Source organism: Triticum urartu, chromosome 6A (assembly GCF_056163025.1).
Source record: "Triticum urartu cultivar PI428250 chromosome 6A, HENAU_Tu73, whole genome shotgun sequence".
Classification (NCBI taxonomy): Eukaryota; Viridiplantae; Streptophyta; class Magnoliopsida; order Poales; family Poaceae; genus Triticum; species Triticum urartu.
This window is the reverse complement of record NC_141878.1, coordinates 328,775,298-328,797,432: the sequence shown is the minus strand read 5'-3', so window position 1 is coordinate 328,797,432 and position 22,135 is coordinate 328,775,298. Positions and strand designations below refer to the sequence as shown.

Below are 22,135 nucleotides of genomic sequence, written 5' to 3'. Positions count from 1 at the left end.
GTTGTAAATAAAGTTAAGTGAACATGTTTTCTATGTGGAGGGAAGGTTTGTAATGCATGTGTTGTGATGTTTTCTGGTGCAGCAGCTGAGATGTGCTTTGTGTTTGAATGTTGTGCTTGAATGTTGCTATTGATTGAAACTGTCGTGAATCTATGTGCTTGAATGTTGCTCTTAATTTCTATTTCTTTTGCTAAGCAGATGATGACCTTGCTGTCGTCCAAAAGAAGGTTGATGACTTTTATTTCAGTGTAACTAGACTTAAGAATGATCGTTCCAAGAGGTGAGTGCAGGTGGTCAATATTTTACATCCATCTACCCCTATGAACGGCCTGTGGTTTTATACCTGAACTTCTTTACTCTGTGTTGTTGAACTTCTATTTTTTACTTCTTTGGTACTGAACTTCTGGCCTTTTGAACTGCCTGCTGTGATGTAGCTGAACTTCCTGAGTTCCTGATGCTGAACTTCTTTTACTTTCTATTGCTTTTGTTTTAGATCAACGATAATGTTCCAAAACAATGAGTGTGAAGCTTCTGTTGAGGATGTCGCAATATCTTTTGCTCCTCGCGGAATGCTTCGATCTAATGTGGCTAAGGTTGCACTCTACTGTCTACGTGCGAAGTACCAGGGATCGGATAACTCATCCTGCCGTATTGGGTTTGTGTAAGTCAACCATATAGTGCTTTCTTTTCTGTATTGTTCCTTATCATTTTAGTTAAAACTTGCTTGTCTCATTTTTTATTTTCATATGTTGGTTTTGTCTGCATTATTTTAGGACAATATTTTCAGAGGTCAATTGGATTCCCGTGTGAGGAAGTACTTCTTGGCGACTGGTCCAGATAGCATGGATGCACATGATTGTGTACGCAATATCTTTGTTCTTTGCCTCTGTATTAGTTTTGCACTGCGATCCACTGTGTTAATATTGTTTTATTTTTCTTTGTACCGTTTGATATTAATTCTCAGTTTTTAATGATTCGTGTGTTTATGTTGCTTCAGGTTGTTTTCCCCACTTTTGACCCGCCTGAAATTTCTGCTTCCATGGGTGGAGTTGGTCATTGGGTTTCGATATTTCTTGACCTGAAGAATTCAAGGTTCCATCTTCTCGACTCCTACTATGGACCTGACGATGACTGTGTGGTATGCCTGTTTCAGCGGATGACTCATAACATTAAGAAGCTTTGGAACGATGCCAGCAACGACAGGGAGACACCCTTCAGTCCTCTTTCTATCGACCATTTCCCTTTGGATTGGATTGATGTGCCCCAACTGACTAACAAGTATGAGTTCCACTTTTCTCTTTATCACTTCTGTTTAACTGTAGTTGTACTTAAGCTGTGACATCTTTTATTCGTTGGCTTTCTTTTTTGTTCTAACACTATTCTTTTTTTTGTGTTTGATGGCAGTATCGACTGTGGATTCTTCATGCTTACGAATGTTAATTCATATCATGATGGGGTTCTTGCAAATTATTCGCATGAAAATATCACGGATATCAGGAAGACGTGGCTGTACTCAATCGCTTCTTCCAACCTGTTTGAGACAGACTTCCAAGCTTTGTTTGGCTACTACACATGTAAGTCTTGGAACTTGGACTGCTTACCTGTACTGCATCTTTTATTCTACATGAACTTTATTCTTTCTTGAACTTGAATTCTGCTTTGAGATCTGGCTGGGCTACTGGTTTTAGATGGAGACGAGCATTTCTTGTACATGAACTTCATTTTTTTATCTTTTTTATTTTGCTTGTGTGTTTTGTTTTAGTATTTTTTTCCTTTCATTGCTTACTTTGACACGAGCATTTCTTCTACTAGAACTAGAACTTCAGAGATGATGCCTTTCTATGCTTTTGTCAGCTGTAGTTGAATGTTTTCCAGTTCATCAGTTTTATCTTGAATTGTGCCTTTTGGTTGTGCCTGAACTTCATTTAGTATTTAAATGCAACTAAATTTTTTAGATCATCTTGGGTAGTAACCATGTCATCTATATTAGTTGGGCTGCACATTGTGTTGTACCTGAACTTCAGTTATATTTAATCGTCTTGTTTTCTCTTGCTTTTTTGCAGTGGAGCCGTTGGACTTGACCGATTACCACTACTCCTTCCTCGGGTCACAGGAATACCAGTCTAGGGAGGAATCGATGAGTACAGCTCCGATAGAAGATGATAGACCTCGAACCCTTATTCCTTCCAAGTTGGGGAAGCAGGCTGGTGGTATTAGTGGTACTCCAAAAACCCCTTGCTCCACGAAGGTTGGTGCAGTCGAAGCAGCCGAAGCAGAAGTGATTTTGTCCGATGATGATTTTGAGAAGATTGCTTACCCAAAGAACGGTAAATCTGCTGCTGGTGCTGTTGCTGGGAGAGGTGGGAAGAATGTTGTCATCATCAGGAGGAAATCGGTAGTTGAGTCTGGCAACATAACTTCCTCCAAGAGAGCATCAAGATTGCCTTTGAAGTGGCGTTCTGCTGTCGCTCCCCTAAAAAAATATAGTTACCCTCATCTATCCGAGGCCCGGAAGTTGAAACAGTATGTGCTTAGTGAAGAGGGTGTGGAGAAGTATTCAGAGTGAGTTTTCTTCTTCTTAACTTTGTTGCTGCCAGAGATGCTAGTTTGTGTCTAAACTTCTGTTGTTGTAGTATGTGGACTTCTGTTCATTTCTCCCTTGCCTTGGAGTTATATTGTCTAAACTTCTGTTGTTATATTGTCTGAACTTCTGTTGTTATAGTATCTAAACTTTTGTTCATTAGTATAAACAGTTTCTTGCAATTTTATCATATTGGAAACATAGAGAGGTGGAGATATAGTTCCTCTCTCATAATAATTGCAAGTAGGAGCAGCAAGCACATGCATATTATATCTATCAAAATCATCATGTCTAGTAGTAAAAGGCAACCCATCAATATAATCCTTAATAAGCACAAACTTCTCTGATATAGTGTAGTTTGGAGAATTCAAAAGATAATAGGACTATCATGTGTGGGTGCAATAGCAACAATTTCATGTTTAACATAAGGAACTATAGCAAGTTCATCTCCATAAGCATAATTCATATTGGCATCTTTGCCACAAGCATAGCAAGCATCACCAAAAAGGGATAGTCCAAAAGAATCAACGAGATCATAACAATCATCATAGCAATCATCCTTCGGTAAGCACGAAGGGAAATTAAACAATGTATGAGTTGAAGAGTTACTCTCATTAGAAGGTGGGCACGGGTGATCAATCCGCTCTTCCTCCTTTTGTTCTTCGCTCTCCTCCTCATCTTTTTCATCCAATGAGCTCACAGTTTCATCAATTTCTTCTTCCATAGATTCCTGCAAAATATTAGTCTCTTCTGGGACAGCGGAGACTTTCTCAATAAACGCATCAATATCGGAATTGTATTCATAATTCTCATAACAATATTTAAGGATAGCTAAATTTTCAGGTCTGTAGACAGCATCATAAAGATTTTCATATTCTTTTAACATAGATTCAATTTCATAAGCACCCATAAAAGCAACAAATTCTTCTATTTGTTCCACATCATAGTAGTCATATATACCTCTAGCATAAGAAGCCAAAGTTTCATTATCATTAAATTTACATGAAAAGGGAAGGTGTGGAGCCTTCATCCTAGAGCAACAAGTATAATCATATCTCAAGCATAGTTGCCTAGCATACCAATACAACATATAAATTTGATCCCATGATAGTTTCCCTTTTTGAGTTAAGCGATAATCCCTAAAGTATTCACGTTGATCCAACATGTCTCCCATTACCAAATTGAATGGGGTTTTCTCTATATTATCAAAGTAGTACATGATATCTGTCACATAACGAGCATCGAGGGTTTTAGGAGGTTCCTCATCTCCATGAGCAGCAAGTACACCTAATTTTTTTGGTATTTCGTGTTCCATATCCATAACTAAAGATAAAGAACAACTAAGAACAGCAAATAAAAATTACTTAGTGATAAAGCAAACAAGGACACACGAGAATATTCACCCCACGCTATTGTTCCCCGGCAACGGCGCCAGAAAAAGGTCTTGATAACCCAGAAGTATAGGGGATCGCAACGGTTTTCGATAAGTAAGAGTGTCGAACCCAACGAGGAGCTAAAGGCAGAACAAATATTCCCTCAAGTTCTATCGACCACCGATACAACTCTACGCACGCTTGACGTTCGCTTTACCTAGAACAAGTATGAAACTAGAAGTACTTCGTAGGTGTTTTTGGATAGGTTTGCAAGATAATAAAGAGCATGTAAATAAAAAGTAGGGGCTTCTTAGATAAAGACAAAACTAAGCTAGTTTTACTAAATAGCTTTTTGTTACGAGAAAGTTATTTGTCCCTAGGCAATCGATAACTAGACCGGTAATCATTATTGCAATTTTATTTGAGGGAGAGGCATAAGCTAACATACTTTCTCTACTTGGATCATATGCACTTATGATTGGAATTCTAGCAAGCATCCGCAACTACTAAAGATCATTAAGGTAAAACCCAACCATAGCATTAAAGCATCAAGTCCTCTTTATCCCATACGCAACAAACCCCTTACTCGGGTTTGTGTTTCAGTCACTCACGCAACCCACTATAATCGAATCATGAACATATTGCAAACCCTAAAGTGGGAATCCCTCACGCTTGCGTGACACGGAGAGCACCATAGGACGTCACCAATAATAAAACATGCAGCTCAAACAAATCTTGATCATCAAATAGCCCATAGGACAAAACGGATCTACTCAAACATCATAGGATAGCCATACATTATTGGGGAATAATATATATCATTGAGCACCATGTTTAAGTAGAGATTACAGCGGGTAAGAGAGAGGTTACACCGCTGCATAGAGGGGGGAAGAGTTGGTGATGATGGTGGTGAAGTTGTTGGTGAAGATTGCGGTGATGATGATGGACACGGCAGCGTTCCGGCGCCACCGGAAGAGAAGGGGAGAGGGGGGACCTTCGTATTCTTCTTCCTTGACCTCCTCCCTAGATGGGAGAAGGGTTTCCCCTCTGGTCCTTGGCCTCCATGGTGTGGGAGGGGCGAGAGACCCTCCGAGATTGGATCTGTCTCTCTGTCTCTCTCTGTTTCTGCGTTCTCAGATTCTTCCCTTTCACCGTTTTTTATATTCTCGGAGATTCGTAACTCCGATTAGGCTGAAATTTTAACACGATCTCTATCCGGATATTAGCTTTCTTGCGGCGAAAGAAGGGCACCAACCGCCTTACAGGGTGGCCACGAGGGTCAGGGCGCGCCCCCCTGCCTCGTGCCTCCCTCGGGCACCGTCTCGCGCGGATTTTTCTTCCCAAAAATCATACATATTCCAAAAAATCTCTGTCAGTTTTTATCCCGTTTGGACTCCGTTTGATATAGATATTCTGCGAAATAAAAAAATGCAACAAACAGGAACTGACACTGGGTACTGGATCAATATGTTAATCCCAAAAATAGTATAAAAAGTTACCAAAAGTATATGAAAGTTCTAGAATATTGGCATGGAACAATCAAAAATTATAGATACGACGGAGACGTATCAGGACCACCACTGCTTTATCCTTTCTCTCCCTTATCCCTTCACGTGATCATTTTTCAGCCACACGTCCTCACTCTTCCTGTTCGAACCATCTTCTCCCCATCTCTTTTTCTCTTCCATCACATGAGGATCTCACCCACCATGGATGGGCTCCACGAGCTCTCTTTTCAAGGGATGTGAGGGTGCTACGAGGCGAGCGGTTCGGCTGCCGTGAGCGACACTGGGAGCTACGACGGCGACCCGATGCTGCGACGGGATCTCGATTGCTCTGGCGATGCTGCGACACCGTCGCCGCGGTGCAACGGCGCTGCCGTGCTGGGTGTTGCCGTGCTGCAATGAATGTTGCAACGATATCTCGACTACGACAGCATCTCGGCGGCAGCGGCTCAATTGCTGCGACGGATGCTGCGACCGTATTCGGGCTGCTCCGGCGACGCTGCGACGACGTTGTTGTTCTTCGAGCCAGTGTTGCAACGATCGTAGACAAGTAGCGAGCGTGCACTGTGCCGCCGCAGCTATGCTGCGAGCCGATGCTCCGAGGCCGTTGAAGATCCTTTGGCGGGCGACTTTGCTGCGAGCCAGTGCTACTACGATGCCGCCGATGTGCTGCGAGGCCGCCGGAGTTGCTACGACAGGTGGCGTTGCCGCAAGCCGATGCTGCCGGTGCCGCTGTGCAGGCTGCCAGAGTTGCTAGTTGCTATGGTCGTGGTTGTGTTATGCGATGGGAAGAACAGAGGGATGGAAGACCATGTTGGGTTGACTTTTATCGGCGGCTAGGGATGCCCATATCAGAGGTGGATGTTGTTTTCTTTTGTGCATCCGGATGACGCCTTGTAGGCGCCAAAAAATAACCAATGAGAAAACAAAGAAAACCAGAGTGAAAAATAAAAATAAAACAAAGAAAACCATGAAATCAAAGAAAAAAGTAAATAAAATGAAAATAAAAAGAGGTGATATTTTTAGTTTCGTCCTGCTTCGTTTGGTCCCACTTCAATTAATTTCACGTACGCTATTTGGTTTCGTAACTTGCCACCCTTTTTGACTCAACGGAGAAAGCCCACCTTGCGGAGCACTGAGGCACATGTCCGGAGAGCTGGCAAAAAATAAAATTACTGATGGGAGGGTTCGATCTCATAACCCGCGAACCGGCCACGCACAGTTTGTCCAACTGACCTAACTAGAGATATGAGAGGATTTTTTTCTCTTGTTGTAATGCACGGGCCTTTTTGCTAGTAAAATGAAAAAAAAGTAAACCGGTCGAGCCTCGAACCTAAAGCGATCGACCGCAGCTAAATGGGCCAGGCCGCAAGTGGTCGCCCGTAATAGGCCTTAGGGCCAGTTCTTTTCGGCGATTCTCCCAGAATCACCCCCCTCCCCAGCTTCTTTCAGAATCGTCACTTCATAATTTTTTTTACAATCCTATCTAGTTAAGGTCTAATTAGCTAAGGCCAGTTCTTTTCGGCGATTCTCTCAGAATCACCCCCCTCCCCAGCTTCTTCCAGAATCGTCACTTTATAATTTTTTTACAATCCTATCTAATTAAGGTCTAATTAGCTAGGATTGTAAAAACATATAAAGTGGTGATTTTAGGAGAAGCTGGGGAGGCTGGCCCTTAGAGTTCTCGCAGACCGCAGTGAATCAGATAACTACGGCCCAGTTAAGCCCAGGTCGAAGTCTCTCGCCCAGATCGGGGGTTTATGTCTCCTTCCCCGCTGAGAAAAGAAGCAGCTCGTGGCAGCTCCCTGCAAAAACCCTAGCTTTACCTCCGCCACCAAGCGCCTCTACGATGAAGCTCGTCAGGTAACCGGTGCTCCTTGTTCGACCTTTTTTCTAGGATTCAGTTTCGATTTCCCTGGAATTTACTGATTCTTCCGGTGCAAATTTTCGCCCAAATTGGTGCGGATTTGGGTGGCCTGCAGATTCTTGATGAAGCTGAACAACGAGACGGTGACCATCGAGCTCAAGAATGGCACCACCGTCCACGGCACCATCATTGGTATGATGCGCACCGATCTTTACTGAGAGAACTAGATTGTGTGTGTGTGTGTGTGTGTGTGTGGGGGGGGGGGGGGGGGGGGGGGGCTTCTTTGCTGATGTGGTGGGTTGTTCACTTGTTTGGTTCGATGCATTTGGCGACGGCGCCAGCGCGGTGTCGCCTGTTTGCTATGACTTTTAAGAAGCCACTTGATTTTCTGTGCAAAGCCTCTGTCCCTGTCATTGGAATCCATGGACATAGCAGGGCTGTTTGTTGGTCTTCAGCGCTGTCATCTGCTTGCTGCCATGTCGAGCTAGTGTGCACTTGAGCCTTCCTTTTAGTCGAATCCTGCAGCTGTCTGTATTTTTGTTTTTGGTTAAGCTTTTATCTGTATCTCTTAATGTTGCAACTATTTGTAGTTTACTTACTCAGGTTACTAGTAGTAGAAGTAACAAATTCTGATGGGAATTGTTTGATTAATTTCTTGCAGTATCCTGATTTCAGTAGGTAATGTTGCTTATGTCGTGGTAAACCAAACATAGATTGGATAACTGTTGAGCGACGAGAAGATGTTGATGACCAGATGATTAGGTTACCGGATGTTGAAATGGAAATGGCAAAGAAAGTATCAAATGAAACCTAAAATGTACTCCCTCCTTTCACAAATATAAGATGTTTTGGATATTTCAATATGGACTACATATTGACTGAAATGAGTGAATGAACACACTAAAACGTGTCTATATACATCTGATTTAAAAAAAGGTTTTAACATCTTATATTTGTGAATGGAGGGAGTATTTTCTTAATGAATTACCTTTTTCATGTTTTGAATCCCTGGTGGAATATATTAGGTTTTGTAGGAAAACTTCAGGTGGACAGTTTTCTATGCCTTGCTAAGTAAGCTTTAATAGTGTGTATTTTGACATTCGTTCTATAGAAATTACTCTGTCTGTAACTTGATACAAGGTAATATAGCATGTTAAATAAACTCAGCATATGCTAGCTGTACTTACCTTCATGTTGCGACATGCTTGGTTCTGCAAATCTTTTCATGGTTGATTGTTTAGTCTTGTTTTCCACGTCCATTTAAAGTTACATGCTCTTGGTTGAGACTGTCCCTCTATACGCCTGTCTAATAGACAGGCTTGATAAATCTGGTGACTGAGAGCATGTTAATTCATTTTATAGATTTAATTGTATTTGTTAAGATGTTAAGCTAGTTAATTGAAATGTATTCTGCAAATGTAATTCTGTGCAGTAAAAATGCTAAGAATACAATGTTTCCTTCATGAGCTGGCATCGTTTGAGAGCATGGTTAATAGTATAGCCAACTGCTGCTCTGTATAGTAGTCATGTCATCTATAGCCAAAGTAAAAGCTAACCCATATAATAGTTAACTATAGGCATTTTCTACTTTATCACTACCTGTCCCTTCTCCTTCTCTGACAGTGCTTCTTGCAGCCTGTGCTGAGCTAGCTACTGATTTATAGCCCGTTTCTCTTCTCTCTCCTCCAACTCATCATAAATATGATATGGCACCTCTTATGTCATCCTATTATACTTGCTCCGGAGGGATTGCAGGTCTTCTTAATCGTCTATTCGGCTTAGCAATGAACAGTTTACTATGTTATGAAGTTCTAACGACTTCAGATAAGTAAAGTTGATCTTCCTTTTTGAATAGTAACATCTGCAGCTGAGACAGCCATGCCGGTTATTGATTTTAGGAATGTCCTCAAATACTTTACATATCCCATCATCGGATCTCACTTCATTAGTACTTTCTGATGTTTCCTACCTGTGATATCTACACAACACAATCACTTGAAATTTGTACTGGATGTAACCCACATGTTAAGGTTGTAGGAAATATTATTTTGTATTTTCAACTTTTTTCAAGTTATTGAGTATCTAATGTGAACATATAGGAGTTTTGCTGGAACGGAGTTTGAAAATGGCATGAGCTGTGTTGTTTTAGTAAAAGTAGTGGATTCTGGTTTCAGAATTGCTAGTCTTGCATTCATATCCATATTTAGTTACAATTAATCTGTCTGTCAGTCCTTTGATATAATTTTCTTTCTCATCATTTTGTATTATGGCCTGTAATCATCCTGAAGTGTATTCATTAGTAGTGTATGCCAGTGTCCTGAGTTCATGCCTATTTTGTAGGCGTCGACATCAGCATGAATACTCATCTGAAGACTGTCAAGCTCACACTGAAAGGGAAGAATCCTGTCACCCTTGACCACCTTAGTGTGAGGGGAAACAACATTCGATATTACATCCTTCCTGACAGCTTAAACCTGGAGACGTTGCTGGTTGAGGAAACACCAAGGGTGAAGCCTAAGAAGCCTACTGCAGGTATGGTATTAGTGTCTTTCTGTGTTTTATTTAGTTTATGTACTATCACTGGCGCCGTTCTCTGAACACCCCTTCCTTCATCTGGATGCAGGGAAACCTATGGGTCGTGGGCGCAGTCGTGGTCGTGGGCGCGGTCGTGGCAGGGGGCGCTGAGCTATGTTATACCTTGGAAATTTTGCACTGCATGCTTGTGTGCAGTGTAATCTGGTTTCCTACTTGTACGGAGCAATATTCTTATTAGAGCCAAGAAGACGTTGGTATTGGCTGTACCAGCTGTTCTTGATGTGGAATTATGTTGTTGGTGTTTGACTGATGTTCTAAAGTGTGCTAGCTTTATATTACGGGTGTTCAAAAGTGTACTATCTTTATTTTGCGATTACTGTGTCATGATTCCCATTTCTAGGAAATTTATCTGGGTGCTTGTCAATTTTGTTCATTTTCTCTATTTTTAACAACAATTTGGTATGCCCCAAGCATGTAATATCCGACAAAGTTTAACAATGGTTGTGACTATTGCTATTGGACAAATATTAAATGCATCATCAACAACAAGCACAAATAGCATGGACAAATACTGCGCAATGGAAGTATCAGGGCAAATATTGTGACATGGATAAGGGCAATTGCTGCACAGCCATGTCTGTAGTCTACAAAGCATTATTACATCGAACAAATGAATATCCACACCATTTAGTTACAGACACAAATGGACAGAAACTATAGATGTTTGCTTTACAGAAAGATTGCGCAGTGTAGACAAGCACCATTGATGAACATTTGCTCACCGATTACACCGTCAATGGCGGAAGGAAGGACAACAACCTGGGCAGCTGTTTTCAGTCTCACATGATAGGACTTGGTCGTAAACTTGCTTAACTGCAGCAGCCACCTGATTGAGAGGACGAGCCAGCACCACCTCCGGATGCATTGGGGACAGCATAGCCAACTTTGATTCCGTAGGACTACGGCGAATAAGGAAAAAACATTATACATTGAGAACATTAGTTTGGGGGAGGAACAGTGCTAGCGTAGCCAATCAGCGCTACAGGAAATGAAAACAACTACTGTTTCAGAATCAAGTAGAAGAGACGTTCTTAGAAGAAGAATGAATGTAAATCAAACTTTGGTTTCATCTATTCGCCAAGGACGAAAAGCTGCATTTATGGGGTATCGAATGGAACAAAAGGAGCTGCCAATGACAAATGAATAAATGGCACAAATCAAAAAATACAGGAAACAAGAAAAGAGAGAATATATAACTGGAGACTCATCTAATCATCTATCCACACTCATCCCCTGATGCTTAGATGATCAAATGCTAAGAGAAGCACATGATCGCACTTCCAATTACTACCTAACACAGAAAAGTTTGTTGACCTGCCCAAGTACACCTGTCCTCCTACCAAAACTTAAATGCTTACAACCTGATAAGATACTGGTAGGAACTTGTACCCTACCAGGCCTGGGGCGTAAGCAGTAAGGGAAGGAGGGAGCTGGGCGAGGCGATGAGCGGCCGCGACGGCGCCGGGAGATGGCGGCGGCGGCTAGGGTTAAAGGCGGCTAGGGTTCCGGCTCCTCTGGGAGCCGGGCAATAGAGATAATAATCTTCTTATTGCTTGATTCCAAAAAGAGTCTTACAGCCTATATTTATAACCTAGATAACTTGCATAAGAATTAACCTAAGATAACTTGCATAAGAATTAACCTAAGATAACTTGTGGGCTAAGATTGCCCGGTGGGCCTAGCTAAACCGGCCATAACACTTCTCCCCGCCTGCACAAACAGCTCGTCCTCGAGCTGTAAGGTGGGGAAGCGCTTGCGGAACTCCTCGAGGCGATCAACCAGCGTCAAACACCTTCTCGACAGCTGGGGCGGCCAGGTCGGTGGCGATGGCGTCCTCCGGAATGTAGTCTGCAACCTCCAGGTAGAAGAGTCGCGGGCAGGCATGGCCGGGCGTGTAGGGCTCGTCGCAGTTGAAGCACAACCCTTGGCGGCGACGCTCGAGTAGCTCGGCTGAGGTGAGCCGGCAGAACGGGCGTGCCGCGGTCACGGCGAGGGGTGCCGCAGAAGCCTGTGCAGGCCGACCCTGTGCGGAATCCGGCCCGGGTAGCGACCCAGCGGTCCGGGACGGTGATTCCTGCTGGATGGCCACCGCCCGGCGCTCGAAAGCGCGGGGGCATGGTACATGGCCGACTGGAGATCCTGGGGTCCCCGAAGCTCCACGTCCACGTGGATGTGATCCGGAAGTCCACCGACAAAGAGGTCGGCCCGCTGCTGCGCCGTCACACTCGACGCATGGCATGCCAGGGCCTGGAAACGGTCGGCGTAGTCCTGCACCGTAGAGGTGAAGGGAAGGCGGCCGAGCTCCGCCAGGCGGCTCCCGCGAACCGGAGGCCCAAAGCGAAGGAGGCAGAGCTCGCGGAAGCGCTCCCAAGGGGGCATGGCGCCCTCGTCCTGCTCGAGGGCGTAATACCAGGTCTGTGCCGCGCCGCGGAGGTGATACGAGGCGAGCCAGGTACGCTCCGATGCGAGGGTGCGCTGCCCGCGAAAGAACTAGTCGCACTGGTTGAGCCAGTTGAGGGGGTCCTCCGTGCCGTCATAGGTGGCGAAATCGATCTTGGCGAACCGTGGCGGTGTCTGGGTCGGAGCGCCGTGTCGAGCTGGCTCAGAGGTGCGGAGCAGCGAGGCGGGTGGCGCTTGGTCGGAGTACTCCGGGTAGGGACCCGCGGAGCTGGATGGCCCGCCGAACTGCGGAAACGGGGTCGGCTGCTCCGGAGCCGTGGTGTAGACCGGCGATGGCGAAGACCCAGCCGCCCACGCTGGAAGTGGCGACGGGGAGGGCGGGAGCCGGACCTGATGAATCGGGAGGCCGGTCGGTGAGGGTGCCCCCGAGCTACGCAGGGGCGGTGCCGGTGGTTGGAGCGTCGGTGGCGGGGGGTGGGCGGGGGCGTCGGTGGCCGCGGGAGGGGGTGGCTGCAAGTACCACAGAGGGGCCGCGGCCGGCGTAGTCCCGCCGGGGTGTCCCGCTGGAAACGGCAACAGGGGCTGCCCGATGCAGGTCGGCGCGGAGAACGGCTGCAGCGGTCCGGTGGCCGCCGCCTGCGGCATCTGCTGTAGCGGCCAGGGGCCCAAGGACGGCGTCGGCACCAAGGGCCAGAGGGCGCGCCGTACGGAGAGACGCCCTGGGGCGGCCACGGCGTGTGGCCGTAGGCGGCAGGGGGCGCCGTCGGCAGGGGCATGTAGGGCCCGGCCGCGTACTGCTGCTGTTGCAGGTAGAGGCTCTAGACGGCGGTGACGAGGTCCCGCAGGGTGGCCGTGACCTGCTTCGGTGTGAAGACGGCGGACGGCGGTGGCGCAAGAGGAATTGTGGAGGACGGCGCGGTCGGGGTCGCGGTGGAGACGGGGCCCGCCAGCGTGGTTGATCCGGCGGCGGACGTCGTCGGCGCGGTGAGGGACGGCGCCGGCAGCATCGGCGCGGTGGAGCCGCTGGAAAGCACCGGCAGTGGTGGTGGCAGCGACATGATCGGAACTTGGTCTCTGATTACCAAATTGGTAGGAACTTGTACCCTACCAGGCCTGAGGCGTAAGCAGCAAGGGAAGGAGGGAGCTGGGCGAGGCGATGAGCGGCCGCGCCGGCGGTTGGGCGCCGTCGCAGAAGAGGAGGGAGATGGCGGCGGCTAGGGTTCCGGCTCCTCTGGGAGCCGGGCAATAGAGATAATAATCTTCTTATTGCTCGATTCCAAAAAGAGTCTTACAGCCTATATTTATAACCTAGATAACTTGCATAAGAATTAACCTAAGATAACTTGCATAAGAATTAACCTAAGATAACTTGTGGTCTAAGATTGCCCGGTGGGCCTAGCTAAACCGGCCATAACAGATACCCTCTAGACATATTACCAAGATCTATATGGATCTACAGTTGCACATTTTTAAGATCTCTTGGGTCTCACATGGAACAAGCAACATATCCCCAAAGCCATTTTGTTGCATTTTCTTATGACAAGATCTCCAGTAAAAAACTGTTATACTCCCTCCGTTCCTAAATATAAGTCTTTTTAGAGATTCCAATGTGGACTACATACGGATGTATACAGACGTATTTTAGAGTGTAGATTCACTCATTTTGCTCCATATGTAGTCCATATTATAATCTCTAAAAAGACTTACATTTAGGAACAGAGGGAGTACAAGTTATGTATGGCACCAGAAGGAGACCAGACCAATATATTTAACTTGGTTATTTGATAAACAGAAAATCCAAGCAATTTAACACTCACCTCATTAGATACATCAAAAACACCATCTTGGATTTTCTTGTATATTGTTCCAGCCGTCTTAATGAATGCCTGCACCACAAAAAGGATGTGAGTTTTCTTTTTGGACACAAACTAAAAAGTGTAATCCCACAAAGCACACTACGAATAAACCATCACCTCCTCAACATTTTGTGCTGTTTTTGCAGATGCTTCCATAAAGACTAGACCATGCTCCTTGGCGAACTGTTCACCCTCCTCGTAGCTGACAGCCCGTCTATGAGACAGATCACATTTGTTTCCGATTAACATCACTGTCATATTGGCATTTGCATGCTGTCTTGCATCTTCTAGCCAGCTCGCAAGATGGTTAAAAGTTTCCCTCCTGAAGTATGGTCAGTCAGGTGGAAGGACCATTAGCATGCAGAAATTTGAACACAAAAAGTGTTGTATTCCCAAACCTACTGTACCTGGTGATATCATAAACCAAAAGAGCACCAGCAGCACCTCTGTAGTATGATCTTGTTATAGATCTGAATGATTCTTGGCCAGCCTGTAATGTGAAGAAATGATAGGTATGAGATGGAGGGCTCTGTGAAGTCGAACTCAACAACCACGGTGGATCCTGGACTACAGAAACATGCAATCCCAAGCAAAATCACATGCCAATTTAGTTAAGCAGTCATCAACAGCAAAACTTGTTATGTAACTAATGAAAAGCAAATCATAACATGGTATGATGAACAAGCTAAAAGAACAAGTATAAACATGAGTGCGAAGCTCTTAAGTTAAGTGGCCACAAAAGGACCCCTTCGGTAACAAACCCCATATTGGGGGGAAATGCAGTCAAACCATTAGAACTTTAATTAAAAAAAACACCTTGGTGAATACGTACTATTTAGACCGTCTCAAGAAATGCATACTAGTAGGTTTATCTGGGAAACACTGGATTACTATAATCTTTTATTAGGCTTTGCAAATATATTACATATTACAACGGAAATTGGTGACCAATAGAGAGATGGAAGTTGGTTTCTAGAATCCGTGCCAAAGCAGCAATGCCCAAATGGGGCATCCTTTTCTGACCAGAGAGAGTGATCCATATCTAACCAAGATAACTAATAGTAATATACTGTAAACTAGCATATGACAAGACAATAAAACAAGGAATGTATGCTTCATTTACTCCCGGGGGGCAATACTGCAAGCAGTAGGAGGGAAAATAACTATACTGGCCAAAATTAAATTGCATCTGAATCAAGAGTTGCTAGTTGTAACAGAAAGGGCACGGCGTGGAGCACGAACCGTGTCCCAAATCTGGAGCTTGATGGGCTTGTTGTCGATGGTGATCATGCGGGCGCCGAACTCGACGCCGATGGTGAGGTCGTGCACGGGCTGAAACCTCTTGTCGGTGAACTGCAGCAGCAGGCATGACTTGCCCACGCCTGCAAAAAGAAAAGCAATCACGACGCGCTAAAAGAAAAGCAAGCGGCGCGCATGGGCCAAGAAAGCAGCTCAGCGGCCTCGCGGATCCGATCCTATTCCTACCCAGGGGCCATAGGGAGAGATTCGGGAGGGGCAGGGGAGAGATTTTGCGAACCTGTGTCGCCGATGATGATGTACTTGAAGAGGTAGGCGTACGACATGGTCGATCCCGGCGGCGGCGAACGGATCGGAGGAGCGGCGAATTGCCAAGGATTCTAGCGTCTGATTGGTTTAAGAGAAGGGAGGGGGAGGGGAATTGCGGGCGCTTGTGCAACCGACGCACGCGACAGCTATTTTGATGTTGGCCGACCAAAAACTCGAGAGGCAGCCCACGGTGCGCCTAGCTGGCTGGATGCGCGTGCCACGTTCATGCTCGTCTCGGCCCTTCGCGGCCAAGGAATCCACGTTCATGCTCGTCTCGGCCCTTCGCGGCCAAGGAATCCGGCTGGATCTGCTTCCAGGGGGAAAGTATCAGATGCTCCAAAGCTTGGTGTACTCCCGGTGCTCCAAATTCAAAAAATAATTTTTAAATATTTCAAAAATTCAGAAAAAAAATTATGAATGTTCATAAGGAATATGACTACAACCCTTAAAAATTTCAGGTCCAAACCCGAAATACACATTTAGAAACAAAAAGTTGAAATCCAGATGTAAATAGTATTCATGTTGCTTTTGTTTTTTTAACACTATTCATGCTAGATTTCACATTTTTGTTTTTCAATGTGCGTTTCAAGTTTGGAGCTGAAATTTTTAGGGGTTGTAGTCACATTGCTTATGAACATTCATAATTTTTGTCGGATTTATTTGAAACATTTAAGAATGTTTTTTTTTGAATTTGGAACATCGAGAGTACCCTAAGCTTGGGAGTACATTAGACTTTCCCTCCTTTCATGTGTTTCTTTTGCTGATTTGGACCATGAAGGTCTCCATTTACTGATAATCCCATCGTCTTGGTCTTCATGCACTAAATTGGCAGCCTTTGGGGATCGCCTTGGGAACTGGTGGATGGCCTTGCTCCCTTAGCACAAAAGAGGAAAGCTTTCCCATCCGCGCCTACTGGCGCACCTCTAGCTTCGCTCGTCGCCATGCACATCACCCACGTGAAGGGACTCTACCAAACTGCTCTTGACTTGCACGCCTCCGCGAGGGGCCTTGGGAGGCCGCCTTGCTGGAGGGCCTCACGGGGCTCCTGGTGGCGCTCGCTGACGTGCGCCTCGCGAGGGTCTTGCTCGTGAAGCCCTGGTGGAGGGCCAGCCTTGGGCTTCCTGGCGGGCGCCGCACACTGGGTCGCAGGCAGACGGGTCTGGGTACCCCCAGTCTCACGGGCACGACAGTAGCCCCTGTGCCAGCGGTGCGCATGACTCCGCCCGCTAGGTGGAGCGAAATGGCGAGGGCCCCAACCGCCTGCTGTCCAAGCTTGACGCGTGGCGCCCGACGAGACGTGGGGCGCCCCACTTCTCCCACGACGCCTCGGCAACCGCCCGGGCTAACATAAAGTCTGCCTGCGCATGGCGTGAGGCCATCATTGCCCTCTCTATCTTGCATCTCGATTGCTTGTATCTGCCTTGGTATTTCCCAGAAAAGGAGAGGATGATGTAGCACAACAACAGTATGTATTTCCCTCAGTTATAAAACCAAGGTTATCAATCTAGTAGGAGAACCAAACAACACTATGTAAAACTCACTTGCACACAAATAACAAATACTTGCAACCCAACGCGTAAGAGGGGTCGTCAATCCCTCCTCGGTTTTGAGATAGATAAAATCGTATGAGATTTGATAAATAGATCTGACAAAACACAAAATAAAATAATAAATAAAAAGTGCAGCTAGGTATTTTTGGGTTTTTAGAATAATATATCTGAAAATAATATGATAGGAAATAGACCCAGGGGCTGTAGATTTCACTACTAGCTTCTCTCGAGAAAATAGCATACGGTGGGTAAACAAATTACTGTTCGGCGATTGATAAAAGAGCAAATAATCATGACGATATCTAAGGCAATGATCATGTATATAGGCATCACGTCCAAAATTAGTAGACCGACTCTTGCCTGCATCTGCTACTATTACTCCACACAACGACTGCTATCCAGCATTGCATCTAGTGTATTAAGTTCATGGAAAAATGGAGTAATGCAATAATAACGATGACATGATGTAGACAAGATCTATTCATGTAGGAATAGACCCCATCTTTTTATCCTTAATGGCAACGATACATGCGTGTCATGTCTCCTTCTGTCACTGAGAATAAGCACCGCAAGATCGAACCCATCACAAAGCACCTCTTCCCATTGCAAGAAAAATCAATCTAATTGGCCAAACCAAACAAAGTTTCGGAGAAGAAATACAAGGCTATAAAGATCATACATAAAAGTGTTCAGAGAAGACTCAAATAATATTCATAGATAGAACTGATCATAAACTCACAATTCATCATATCCCAACAAACACACCGCAAAAAGACATTACATGAAATAGATCTCCAAGAACATCAAGAAGAACATTGTATTGAAGATAAAAAAGCCATCTAGCTACTGCCTACGGACCAGTAGACCTGTGGTAAACTAATCACACATCATCGGGGGAGCACCAATGAGGGTGATGAACCCTTTCGTTATTGTTTCCGCAGTCCGGCAAGGTGCCGGAATAGGGCTCTAGATTGAATCTTGTGGTTCTGGAACTTGCGGCATCTCAAATTGTGTTTTGTCGACTCCCCTAGGGTTTACGGAATATCTGAGTATTTATAGAGCAGAGAGGCGGTGGAAAAGATCACTGTGGGCCCCTGTAACGCCCTCGATGCGGCTATATCTCCTACGTGTCGAAGCACGACTTAGAGGCATAACCGCATTGAAAGCAATGTCGCAAGTAAGGTAATCTTCACAACAACCCATGTAAAAAGATAATAGGGGAAAAGGATACATAGTTGGCTTACACTCGCCACGTCACACAAATACATGAATAACATTACAATCATCCAATGCACTCATGGTCCGACTACGGTACCAAAATAAAAGATCAACCCCAACATGCGACACGGTCCCCGATCACCCCAACTGGGCACCACTACTGATCATCAGGGAAAGACACATAGTAACGGCGAGAGTCTTCGTCGAACTCCCACTTGAGCTCAAGCGCATCATCTGGAGTGGTATCATCGGTCCCTGCATCTGGTTTGGAAGTAATCTGTGAGTCACGGGGACTCAGCAATCTCGCACCCTCGCAATCAAGACTATTTAAGCTTATAGGAAAGGCAAGGTAATATGTGGAGCTGCAGCAAGCGACTAGCATATATGGTGGCTAACCTGTTCGCAAAAGAGAGCGAGAAGAGAAGGCAAAGCACGAACGAAGAACTATGATCAAGAAGTGATCCTATAACAACCTACGTCAAGCATTACTCCAACACCGTGTTCACTTCCTGGACTCCGTCGAGAAGAGACCATCACGGTTACACACGCAGTTGATTCATTTTAATTAAGTTAAGTTTCATGTTATCTACAACCGGACATTAACAAATTCCTATCTGCCCATAACCACGGGCACGGCTTTCGGAAGTTCAAATCCCTGCAGGGGAGTCCCAACTTAGCCCATCACAAGCTCTCACGGTCGACGAAGGATATTCCTTCTCCCGAGACATTCCGATCAGACTTGGCATCCCGGTTCTACAAGACATCCTCGACAATGGTAAAACAAGTCCAGCAACACCGCCCGAATGTGCCGACAAATCCCGATAGGAGCTGCACATATCTCGTTCTCAGGGCACACTCAGATGAGACATCCTACGAGTAAAACCAACCCTCAAGTTGCCCCGAGGTGGCCCCGCAGTCTACTCGGTCGGACCAACACTCAGAGGAGCATTGGCCCGGGGGGTTAAATAAAGATGACCCTTGAGTCTGCATAATCCAAGGGAAAGAAAAGGCTAGGTGGCGAATGGTAAAACCAATGTTGGGCATTGCTGGAGGAGTTTTATTCAAGGCGAATTGTCAAGGGGTTCCCATTATAACCCAACCGCGTAAGGAACGCAAAATCCGGGAACATAACACCGATATGACGGAAACTAGGGCGGCAAGAGTGGAACAAAACACCAGGCATAAGGCCGAGCCTTTCACCCTTTACCAAGTATATAGATGCATTAACTAGATAAGAGATATTGTGATATCCCAACAAGTAAACATGTTCCAACAAGGAACAACATCTCCATGTTCCAACAAGGAACCAACTTCAATCTTCACCTGCAACTAACAACGCTATAAGAGGGGCTGAGCAAAGCGGTAACATAGCCAAACAACGGTTTGCTAGGACAAGGTGGGTTAGAGGCTTGGTTCAACAATATAGGAGGCATGATAAGCAAGTGGTAGGTATCGCGGCATAGGCATAGCAAAAGAGCGAGCAACTAGCAAGCAAAGATAGAAGTGATTTCGAGGGTATGGTCATCTTGCCTGAGATCCCGCAAGGAAGAAGAACGAGTCCATGAAGAAGACAAGCGGACGTAGTTGAACGAATCCTCACAAACGCGACGTTATCAGAACTAACCCGAAGAAGCAACACCGGAAAGAAGAAAACAACATAGTAAACAACCACCACATAGACATGGCATGATGCACAAACAAGTATGATGCATGTCCGGTTTAAAGAGGGCATGGCATGGCAAAGTGCACAAGCAATCCTACAAATTAAGTGGAGCTCAATATGCAACGAGTTGCATATTGACGGAACACCACATGACTTATTTAGTTCTCTCTTGTTTAGGTACCCAACAAAATTAAATGTTGTCAACCATGGCAAGGGGTGAAGCATAAGTAAACTAACTATCTAGTCAAGTTTAAATGAGGCCGGAAATAACAAACAACAATTCCGGAAACTCCTCATGTGCATATTTTAAGGTTTGGTACTATTCTGCCCTAAACCATGTTTTAGAGTTGTTAAACATGCAAAGTAAGGCCACCATGTTAAACTAGGAATTTTTCTACCCCATTTACATATAAAGTTTGTTAAGTTTGGAGCAACGGTTATTTAGTTATGAAATAAAGCATTTTAACATGGCATAGGAGCAAATTTAACCAAACAACATTTTAAACAAGTCAAACATTCATGAAAGTTGCAAATTATTAATCTACACAAAATTCTAAGCATTTTTCATAATTAGATCATTTTAAACCGATGCATGGTTATTTAGTTATTTAATGCATGAAGCTGAGGGGTTTTTCTGAAAAACTACAGTTTTCTGGATAATGTTGAATTCACAGAGATTGGAAAAAAACATTTACGGGCCGCATCTATAAACTGGGCTGCACAGAAGAGGAATGAGGCGCTCAACACCTCGGGCCTTGAGGCCTTGGAGAGGCCGCAGCCCACGCGAGCAGGGGAGGCCACTCGGTCCATGTGGAGGCAGAGGACGAGGGGAGCGGTCAACACGGGCGCGGGCGAGCGGGACTTGGCGCTGTCCTCACTTGGGAAGGCCGGGCGCTGAGAGCAGCGAGACGAAGCAGGGGCGCGGCGCTTGGCGAAACGGGGGCAGCAGCGGCGGATGGAGCTTCAACGGGCAGGCGAGGTGGAGGCCGCCGGGAGCGGAGCAGAACGGCGCGACGCGGGACTTGGCAAGGCGGCGACCTGCGGGATTCACCGGCGTCTGCACTTGCGGCAACAGGGCGACGCAGGCGTGGCAACAGGGAGGCCGGCGGGACTTGGCAAGGCGAGGTGGAGGCCGCCGGGAGCGGAGCAGAAGGGCGCGACGCGGGACTTGGCAAGGCGGCGACCTGCGGGATTCACCGGCGTCTGCACTTGCGGCAACAGGGCGACAGCGGCGGATGGAGCTTCAACGGGCAGGCGAGGTGGAGGCCGCCGGGAGCGGAGCAGAACGGCGCGACGCGGGACTTGGCAAGGCGGCGACCTGCGGGATTCACCGGCGTCTGCACTTGCGGCAACAGGGCGACGCAGGCGCGGCAACAGGGAGGCCGGCGGGACTTGCCGCAGCAGGACCGACCGGAGGAGGAACTTGGCGCATCAGGGCTTCACGGGAGGGCGGAGGAGGACCAGACCCGTGGCCGGGGATGCAGTATCCGGTGAAGAACAACGGCGAACGGCAACGACCGAGGACGGTGGCGCGACGCCCCACTTCTCCTGTGCTCGTGAACAGAGAGAGAGAGATAAGAGAAAGGGCAGGGAGATGGATAAAAGAGAGGGGGGGGGGGGGAAGGAGAGTGGGACGGCCTGATCGCCGGCAGCTCGAACCGGTGGCCGGACGGTAGGGCACGGATGCCCGAGGAGCTCCTAGACAGGGGCTCGGGCGGCTGCAGGCGCGAGCGAGCGGGAGGCTCGCAGTTGAAGAGCTTGGGCAGGGGAAGGCATCCATGGGGGATCGGGAGGAGCTCGGGCACAGAGAGAGCGTCGGGGTGGTTGGTTGGTTGGATCGATGGAGGGATTGGGTGGATCGGGATGGATCCCGAGGAAGGAGAGGAGTGGATGACTGGCGGTGGCGCGATGGGACAACGGGCTAGATTTTAGGGTTGCTGCCTAGGGGATTGGTCTATATA

General features: G+C 46.4%; 3 protein-coding genes and 1 pseudogene across 3 annotated transcripts in view; 2 read left to right on the top strand and 2 right to left on the bottom strand.

Annotated features, from left to right (window-relative positions):
• Nucleotides 1-7,166: 7,166 nt before the first annotated feature.
• Nucleotides 7,167-10,194, top strand: LOC125513453 (small nuclear ribonucleoprotein SmD1a). The gene is made up of 4 exons (XM_048678571.2): nucleotides 7,167-7,322; nucleotides 7,442-7,518; nucleotides 9,667-9,858; nucleotides 9,950-10,194. The coding sequence occupies exons 1-4, from the start codon at nucleotides 7,309-7,311 to the stop codon at nucleotides 10,009-10,011; spliced, it is 345 nt and encodes a 114-aa protein (XP_048534528.1). The 5' UTR covers nucleotides 7,167-7,308; the 3' UTR covers nucleotides 10,012-10,194.
• Nucleotides 10,195-10,417: 223 nt separating this feature from the next.
• On the bottom strand, nucleotides 10,418-15,952 carry LOC125513452 (ras-related protein Rab-2-B). The gene is made up of 6 exons (XM_048678570.2): nucleotides 15,715-15,952; nucleotides 15,420-15,559; nucleotides 14,585-14,667; nucleotides 14,295-14,499; nucleotides 14,139-14,207; nucleotides 10,418-10,820 (listed from the first exon to the last, which is right to left on the bottom strand). Exons 1-6 carry the CDS (start codon nucleotides 15,758-15,760, stop codon nucleotides 10,731-10,733), a joined length of 633 nt encoding a protein of 210 aa, XP_048534527.1. The 5' UTR covers nucleotides 15,761-15,952; the 3' UTR covers nucleotides 10,418-10,730.
• Nucleotides 11,558-12,307, bottom strand: LOC147965153 (uncharacterized; annotated as a pseudogene).
• Nucleotides 15,953-21,129: 5,177 nt separating the features above from the next.
• Nucleotides 21,130-22,135, top strand: part of LOC147965152 (uncharacterized) — an 82,436-nt gene continuing 81,430 nt past the window's right edge. Inside the window, exon 1 of the mRNA XM_087530320.1 lies at nucleotides 21,130-21,657. Coding sequence (XP_087386446.1) covers nucleotides 21,130-21,657 — 528 coding nt within the window. The remainder of the gene's footprint in view (nucleotides 21,658-22,135) is intronic.